The sequence below is a fragment of the Laccaria bicolor genome, genomic scaffold (assembly GCF_000143565.1).
Source record: "Laccaria bicolor S238N-H82 LACBIscaffold_1 genomic scaffold, whole genome shotgun sequence".
Lineage (NCBI taxonomy): Eukaryota > Fungi > Basidiomycota > Agaricomycetes > Agaricales > Hydnangiaceae > Laccaria > Laccaria bicolor.
The window spans coordinates 1187620-1196954 of NW_001889872.1; the positions used below are offsets into that span (position 1 = coordinate 1187620).

Genomic DNA, 9335 nt, shown 5'->3' on the forward strand with positions numbered 1-9335 from the left:
TATGTCTAGGCGCGCATGGTTGAGCAGCGCGTTTGGGCTGGGCCAGAGCCATCTAGGGGAATAGAGAGCCCATGCAAACAAAACGAGGCGATAGTAGTGCGATCTACATGGCTGACTCAAACTCTTCCACCGATGGACAGTCACACTAGATGTCCCAAGTTGTCAGTGCAGGACAAATAAGAGGGGAGGTTTAGTCACGTACAATCAAGTTCAAATCCCCGTATGCTTGAAAAAAAGTGTGTGTGAGAGACAGCAGACAAAGTGCTAAAGATAACCACATACCATCGTCAATGCGTGACACGGTGGGCCAAAACTTCTTTTCCTTCAACCAAGGAAGTGGGTAGGCAGCAGTTTGGCGAGAGTATGGGCTGTGAAGGCATTCACTACTGTGCAAGAGTCAATATGGGATATGTACACACCGATTCCATTCCTCTTCTGATAGGGTAATGACAGACATAGGGTGAGGTGCGTTCTTCAAAAGATTATTGTCCCTTGGCTGTTTTCCAGTGATGATGTCTTCCGCTTCCTTACGGATCTGAATCATCGCATCACAAAATCTGAACCAGATGAACAACCATAAAACACGAGATCATGAAGGTGTTACCTATCAAGTTCGTCGAGTGTTTCCGATTCAGTGGGTTCAATCAGCATACATGTCGAGATCGGCCACGAGCAAGTCGGAGGATGGAAGCCGTAGTCCTATGCAATGTTATGAGCTCCTGCTTGTGGAGAAATTGTAACAACGAACCTGCAATCGCTTAGCAAAGTCTGTCACTTTAAGGCCCGCAGCCTTGTCGAATTCCGCAAGGTCAATCAAGAGTTCGTGCGCGACGCGTCCTTTCTCGTTTTTGTACCTCAAGTTGTAATGTCCGAATAAGCGACTTGCCATGTAGTTGGCGTTGAGTAAAGCCAGTTTGGAGGAATCGGCAAGACCCTGGCCACCCAGCATTTTGATATAAGCCCAAGAGATCAGGTTAATCGAGGCGCTGCCAAAGGGTGCCGCGGAGACGGCGTCGATCGCTTGCTCTCCTTTCTCTGGCATGGCTGGATGGCTGGGCAAGAAAGGAGCAAGGTGCTTTGCAACGCAAATTGGCCTACAAAATTTTGAGTCAATTAGTGAACATCCTCACACGATAGAAAAACTTACCCAACACCAGGACCACCTCCCCCATGCGGACTAATGAGTTGAATGGTGAGATACGGAAGTTGAAACTGAACAAAGCCGCATACATTGCAAATGTCTTATGGAGATTCATGTGGCAAACATCACCGCCACATGTGGCAGGATTGGTCAAGCTGATCTGAGCGTTGAGGTTTGCACCATCCAAGTAAACTTGACCGCCATTGTCATGTATAATTTGGCATGCCTTGCGAGCGAATGAGCTTCTCAAAGAACCGTGCGACAAAGCTCCAGACTCACATCCTGAACGCCAGCCTCGAACACGCCAAATGTTGATGGGTAAGTAATCTGATGGAAGGAGGGATCAGGGCCAGAGCATGTTTTTTTTGTTCGTTCCGTACCATGAACGCAGCGAGGTTGTCCCTGTGTTTCTCGGCCTTGGCCTTCAAATCTTGCAAATCTAGATTTCCATCAGGGTGAACCTGAACGGAAACGACTTTGAGCCCAGCCATAGCAGCCGACTGCGCGCTTGTTAAGCCAATACGATGAGAAGAGGGAGGGGTAGGGCTCACAGCAGGATTTGTGCCATGGGCACTTAGAGGAATAAGACAGATATCACGGTGGGCTTCACCACGAGATTCATGGTACGCGCGAATGACGCATAGACCGGCGTATTCTCCAGCGGCTCCAGAGTTCGGTTGCAGCGAGGCAGCGTAAAATCCAGTTATGCTGCACAAATCCTCTTCCAGTTCCTGTCACTCTCATCAGCAAAGAGGAGTAAGAAAGAGAGTGTTCAAAACCTTGATTACGGTATGATAACCCTTGAGCTGATCGTATGGAGCGAAGGGATGGACATCGCTAAACTCTGGCCATGTCAAGGGAATCATACTGCTTGTGCTGTTGAGTTTCATGGTGCAGCTTCCCAGAGGAATCATGGAATGGACCAAGCTGATATCCTTTGACGCAAGATGGTGAATATAGCGAAGCATTTCAGTTTCAGAATGATGCTTGTTGAAAACAGGATGGGGCAAGAAATCTGATTTTCTCTGCAATTTCACCGGGATGGACGACGACTGCGGTTCGGAGAGGTCCGACAAAGAGACAGGATTGGACGATGCGGTGGAAGCAAAGACGTTGATCAAGGAGACCAAATTAGTGGGAGATACGCTTTCATCGAAAGTCACTCCAACCGAGTTTTCATTGATACGACGAAGGTTGATTCCTGCAGCTTCCGCTCGCTGGTGAAGAGCCTCTGCGTTACCCGTCACTGCGGATACGTCGAGGGTGACTGTGTCAAAGAAGAAATCGTTTTTCAACTTATAACCCATGGCTGCTGCAGAAGATTGGAAGACTTGGGTGTACTTGTGAACTTTATCTGCGATGCGACTGAGACCAATTGGACCATGATAAACAGCATACATCGCCGCCATGTTTGCAAGAAGAGCCTGGCTAGTGCAGATATTGCTAGTGGCTTTCTCACGACGAATATGTTGTTCACGAGCTATAAAAATGTGGTTTAGCTGAGGTAGAGTAAAAGAGTTTAGCTTCTCACTCTGAAGAGCCAATCTGTATGCTGGATTGCCTTGAGTATCTCGACTAAGACCAATCAAACGGCCAGGCATCTTTCGTTTGAGTTTGTCTGTGACGGCGAAAAAGGCAGCATGGGGTCCTCCGTAACCAGCAGGTACACCAAAACGTGCAGAATTTCCAACGACGATATCCGCGCCCCACTCACCCGGAGGAGTGATTCTCGTCAGGGCAAGAAGGTCGGTGGCGCAAACCACCAAACCTCCAAGAGAGTGGGTTGTATCGGCAAGAGAGGCCAAAGATTTGATATGTCCGTTTACGTCTGGGTATTGAATCAAAACGCCGCATACGTCCCCACGAATGGATTCGTCCATGACAAGAGTTTGAGCATCTCCCACGACAATTTTAATACCAAAGCCTTTCGCGCGAGTGCGAAGAACGGCAACTGTCTGAGAAACGACTCCAGAATCCACAATAAACGTTCGCTTCTTGGATGACGCGGAAACAAAAGCCATAACCATTCCCTCAGCGGCTGCAGTGGCTTCGTCTAGAAGAGAGGCATTTGCAATGTCCATTGACGTTAACGAAGTAACCATAGTTTGAAAGTTGACCAATGATTCGAGGCGACCTGCAACAAATTTTAACGTGATAGGGGGTAAAACTACCCAAGTACGCACCTTGCGCGACTTCTGGCTGATAGGGAGTGTAAGGGGTATACCATGCCGGGTTCTCCATAACCTAGAACAAGCGCGTTAAGCCAACCCCACTTACAAAAGAGGCAAAAAACAGACGTTGCGCAAGATGACGGGCGGTACGACAGCGCTATGATACCCCATTCCAATATAACTCTTGAAAGGTTTATTGAGAGCACCCAACGCTTTTGCTCTGTCATGCAGCTCAGACTCGCTAGCTGCAGGAATTGAGGCGTTGTTTATTGAGGAGGCTGGGACCCGGATCTTCGGAGGGACGGTGTCGGCTATGAAACTTTCCAAGGAGGTGTAGCCGAGGTGGGAGAGCATCTTGAATATTTCAGCGTCATCGGGACCAATGTGCCTATTGGGAAAAGAGTCCAGCGGTGCAAAAAGAGACGAGGGGGGCTTGAGGCTGGCAAGACCGCGCACACGTTGCAACCGAGGGAGGACGCGCCAAAGGGTATGGGGATTGCTCAGAAGCCCCATGACGGTGACGGAAAGAGGTCAAGGAGGGACGGGATAGAGGTATTCCAGCAAGGGTCAGAAAAATATTATTCACCGAGTCCACCGAGTCAAGTCTTATCCAAAATTGCCTGATAAAAGGATTAGTGACAAAAGCGAAACTTCTCGGGCGCTGGATGCGACGGGAGCTGTAGGAGATGTTCTGAGCGATGAAATGCATATTTTTTTTACAAGCGTTGAAAAGGACATGGTCGAAAGAAACTGTTGTCCGTTTGACCTGCCACTCCACTCACTTGACAAAAACTTTTTCTTTCGATCGGAGCGGCCATCCGCATTACGTCATGCTTTAGCGGCGGGCGAGCCCGCCCGGTCCCCGACTCTTTTTTTATTTTTTATTTAGTGGGCGATAATCATGCTTCGAGTTTGTGTTTGATAGATAGCTACGACGATGTTATTCTGTACGAACGTCGATAGTCGTGAATCGCAGCCTACGCCATGATGGCGTCTGCTTCAGAATTCGTTTTGTTTGGCTCTTCGTATGGCAAACAATAGGTCCGATGTACAATCATAACGACAATAAACCTTCTCGCAGACCAGACTTCCACGAGGACGACAGTTAAGATATGTCATGTTTAGCTACGCGACTGCCAGATTATCGGTTTGGCTATGCGAATGCCAGATCCGATACATTACTTGACTGCTCATTACCCGACTGCAATGGGACTGTCGTCGTCGTGGATGTCGTCGTCTGCTGCAAGGTTGAGGTAGGATGCTAGAGCTGACACTATTAAGCAGCATATTGATGTTGCAACTGTTGCAACTGTTTGCTGGCACCAACACCACGATGTCACTTGGAGATGGCGTCTGCGAGTCGCGACTGCCGACGTCGGTAGAGAATAACGTCGGAGTTTGAAAAAAAAAAAAGGTTTCGACTCTGTCATCGTCGTCTTCGTCAACACTGTCTCACTGATTCGCACCCATTTGCTTTGCGTGCTGGCTGCAAAACACATCGACTACTCAAACTCGTGCCCTATCACGTTAAAATTTGTGCCCCAGCACGTTAAAATTTGTGCTCTAGCACACTAAACTTTGTGCATTACCACATACTTGAATTATGATGTTGTTAGTCAAGGAACCATGCAAGTGTACTCGAATGGATGATGAAGATGTCACCGATGCGAATATTAACTTTCCTACCACTCATCCATATGAAGTTCTGTACAATCCTCAATCATATGCTGCATTATTTCAATCACAAGCTCAGATAACGCAATGGATGTCGTCTTTATTTCAACATGAATTTTCTTTGAGTGGTAAAAAGTGCGAGATTGAATCGACAAGCTTAAATAATGGTTTCTTGATACTTAATTTAACTGAAAATAAACACCAATGGTTGTCTAGCGATACAGTTGCAAGTGCTTCATTTCATCCGCGTATGTATCTGTCGAAATTTCAACAAGGTGACATTGACTTAAATAACAATAACAAAGAGAAATATAAAAATCCACTATGGTTCTCATTCACTGAAGATCACTACATATCTTCACTTCAACTTCTGCCTATAGCAACATTGTCAAAGTTCTTACAAAAGTATCATTTCAAATACAGCCATGTAACAAAAAAGGAAGCCTGTGTTACAATTGTTAACGAATTTCTCAAAGTTGTAGCCAGTGTTAGTAATGTCTCAGATGAAAATCTCTGTAAAAGATTACATATATCTGTTGGGATTGCTGACAGGAAAAAAATGATGTTTGAGTTCTTCAAACAATCATTTGGTAATGAAATACTTCTATCATTAATGACACCACCAAATCAAGATGAATTTCAATGTTATTGCCCTTATAAATATAACTTAAAGAGCTATGTTTGCCATACTGAAGAAGAATTCTATATCTGTTTGAAAGACATTGATTATGGAGATATTAAGAAAGTTTTCAACACTATGCACCCTTGCAGAAAATATGATAAATCTTTAGCTTACTTCAATGGTAACATATATAATACACTGCGGCAAAGTCTCCAAAATAGGTGTTATAACATCCAATTTATGAATCAAAGTGATATCTATTCTACTTTAGACTGCTACCAAATTTCATATCTTGAAACTCAATCAGGACTTGACCTTGTATATAAGATTTTAAAACATGAGTATAGCTCGAATATTCTTGAACAGCTATCATTGTCAATTCCTGGAAAGCAATTACAAAAGAAACGAAAGAAAGAGAGATTATTAAAAAAGGAATCAAGAATGAATGAGGAACTTGCTTTCAATAAAAGCTTAAAATCAACTTGGCCTCCAAATATCCCTGATGATGTCATACAACATTGTACAAATAGTTACATGCAACAAACAAATTTATGCCAACCTGATACATGTTGTTGCTGTTCACGAAAACGGTTTGATGTTGACATGAGTGTTGTAAAATTGAGTGAAAACTGTGATTTTCAGAAAGATTTGCATTTAGATTTACTAGCTGTAACAAAAGAAGAATTTCGGAGTTATTTTCAATGGCCTATTGAAAGTTTAGTTGGACTTATGCTAGATTCAAATGGTTTCACTTTTGATGTTACTGGAAACATTGAAAGTATCATATTTTGCCATGAATGTATTTCTGATCTAAAAAAAAATAAGCTTCCAAAGTTTTCTTTAGCAAATAATCTATTTCGAGGTGTACTACCTGAACCATTTAAAGATTTGACATGGGTTGAAGAAATGACTTGTGCCATTTATAGAAGTACTGCATATGTAACCCGATTGTATGATTCAAGTCAAACTAATCAGCCAAGAGTATTTCGTGGAAATACATGTGCACATGATGTCAATGTATTTTCAACAGCATGTAAACTACCTCTAACACCTGATGACATTACAGGTTTAATATCAGTAGTGTTCATCGGTCCTGGAAAATACTCAAAAGAATGTTTGAAGCAGATTTTTCATGTGCGAAAATATAAAATATGGGCATTTCTTCTGTGGTTAAAAGAGCACAACTACTTATACAAAGATATAATTTTATCACAAGAAAACTTAAATGCTTATCCAGATAGTGATGCTATTCCTGGTATTGAGGATAGAGTAATATATGAAAAAGATATTGATGTTGCAAAACTTCTTGCAGAAGAAACTGCAGGTATTGATGATCATCCTGCATTGCAAGTATTACAAAACAGTGATGAAAATGACATAACAGTATTTTTAGAGAAAATGGGTGTCTCAGATCCTGAACAAGTAAAGATTCAAGGTAGAACTTTTACCGCAAATGCTTTAAGAAACATTATTCAGGATCCATCTGACCGTCCTGATCTTATTATACATAGAGGTCTTCAACCAATTTGTGAATATAATAATCCTATTTTGTTTCCAGGAATGTATCCAACACTATTTCCCCTTGGATATGGAGGATTTGAGGATCCTAATCAGCCTAGAAAAATCAGTTTTCAACTTCAAGCAAATTACTTTCTTGACATATCTGACCGATCCTTCCGATATCATCAATCTTTCATTTTCATTGCATTAAATATTATTCAACGACATACTGCACAACTTCACACATCACTTACTGTCGCCAACCCAAATTTTGAACATATTGCACAAGAATTAGCAACAGTTTCTCCTCATGCGATTGCTAGAGTTGCTAATTTACTTGAGAAGGAAGAAAATGTAGCACTACTAGATAATGATGATGACAAAAAGGTTTTAACAGTCCTCAAAGAAATCAAAACTATTGCCGCAAAAATACCTGGATCTGAAGCTATAAAGCTTCAAAATCGTAATGAAATTATTAGCTACATGGGCTATTTTGGCTTACCTTTCTTTTTTTTTACTGCCAATCCAGAACCCAATCACAGTCCATTATTTCAAGTCATTTATGGAGACACTTCTGTCAATCTAGATGAACATTACCCAAAAATGGTGTCCTCTACAGTTCGTGGATTGCGCATTGCAAAAGATCCTGTTGCAGCAGCAGATTTCTTTCAAATTTGTATTGATCAGATGATTGAACATTTGTTTGGATGGGACTTCAAAACTAGAAAAAGTAAAAAGAATGGTGGAATATTAGGGCATATGGAGGCATTTTATGGTGGAGTTGAAAATACAGAACGTGGAAGACTTCATGCTCACTTTGAAATATGGATGGCAGGTGCTTTAAACCCAACTGAAATTCATGAATGCTTGAAGTCAGAAAAAGAATATGATACACATCTTTTTGAATATCTTGAAAATATAATTAAACATGATCTTCCACAAACAGGTGTGATCGTTGAAGATGACTATGAGCCAAGAATATGTCGTCCTCCAGATTTCAGTCATATTACTGACAATGAAGATAGAAAAAGTTTGTTTAATACTGAAGTAGAAAAATGTGGTGAAAAAATGCAAAGACATCATTGCCGGGAGGTTTGTCATAAATATAGAACTCATTCTACAACTTGTCGTTTTGAATTCCCTCATGATATCATTCCACATTCTTATTTTGACTCTGACACTAATTCCATCTTTCTTAAATGTTTAGATCCAATGATTAATTATTATAATCCATACATCTTAATTTATTGTCGTCATAATCATGACTTACGCTGCATCCTATCAGGAAAGGCTGCAAAAGCAGGTATGTTTTATATAACTGATTATATTACAAAAATGGAAATGAAAACTTATCAATTACTATCTCTTTTATCACGTGCTGTTCTTCGTGCAAAAGAGGTAGCATCGTCAAGTACGAAAGAGAGTGCTAAAACTTTACTGCATAAGTGCTTGTCACAGTTTATAAAACAGCAACAAATTCATGCCCAACAAGCAGCAAGATACATACGTGGCTTGACTGATACAATTAAATCTCATAAAACACTTCCGATGCTTTCATCTCTTGTCATTGACTTTGTTTGTACAGCATTTCCTGACAATACAGCAAAGTCTAAGTACTACAATACTTCTTTAGACAATAAAGATGGCGACAGTGACGATAACAATGGTGACAGTGATACTTGCAAAAGTAACTCTGAAAATGTCAATGATAATGATGTTATAGAGCCTGTTAGACTTCAACTTCATACTGATAATGCAGGAAAATTTATCAAAGCCAATCAAATTGATCACTATATTTATAGAGATAGAAAGCTAAAAGATGTTTCATTTTATGACTTTATTTGGAGATTTAAAGTTACAAAGAAAAGAGATATTGCTGTCAAAGATTCTGAAAGTATGCGACTTGGCACTTACCCACGATATGAATTACAGTATCCTCATCCACAATGTCAAACTCATGTTCTTGTTGAACATACAAAAAATGTTGGCAGGGATAATACTAACCTTTGCATACCTAGAGTCATAGGAATGTCCATTCCACGATATGACTCGCCATCCTATCACTTATTTATGTTGGCTCATTTCAAGCCTTTTTCAAAAGAATGTCCATTGTGGAACCAAAATATAGGTGTTACTGAAGCCTTTAAACAGTTTCATTTCAGTGCTGCAGCTCAAGAAATAATGCATAATTGGGAACAATCCATGAATGTGAAGATGAAAGGGATGC

At 41.4% G+C, this 9335-nt stretch overlaps 2 protein-coding genes across 2 annotated transcripts in view; both read right to left on the bottom strand.

The window, feature by feature from the left end:
- Positions 1–103: 103 nt before the first annotated feature.
- On the bottom strand, positions 104–3825 carry LACBIDRAFT_243489 (uncharacterized protein; the record flags this gene model as incomplete). Its single annotated transcript, XM_001873970.1, has 15 exons — positions 104–145; positions 203–225; positions 283–368; positions 420–557; positions 605–699; positions 749–1094; positions 1148–1177; positions 1231–1367; positions 1421–1468; positions 1522–1641; positions 1693–1872; positions 1921–2621; positions 2673–3275; positions 3325–3385; positions 3439–3825. 15 exons carry the CDS (start codon positions 3823–3825, stop codon positions 104–106), a joined length of 2997 nt encoding a protein of 998 aa, XP_001874005.1.
- Positions 3826–8737: 4912 nt separating this feature from the next.
- LACBIDRAFT_320821 (uncharacterized protein) overlaps positions 8738–9335 on the bottom strand; it is a gene marked incomplete at both ends in the record, with an annotated part of 2064 nt that continues 1466 nt past the window's right edge. The window contains 2 exons of the mRNA XM_001873971.1: positions 8738–8898; positions 9085–9122. Of these exons, the coding sequence (XP_001874006.1) occupies positions 8738–8898; positions 9085–9122 (199 nt within the window). The remainder of the gene's footprint in view (positions 8899–9084; positions 9123–9335) is intronic.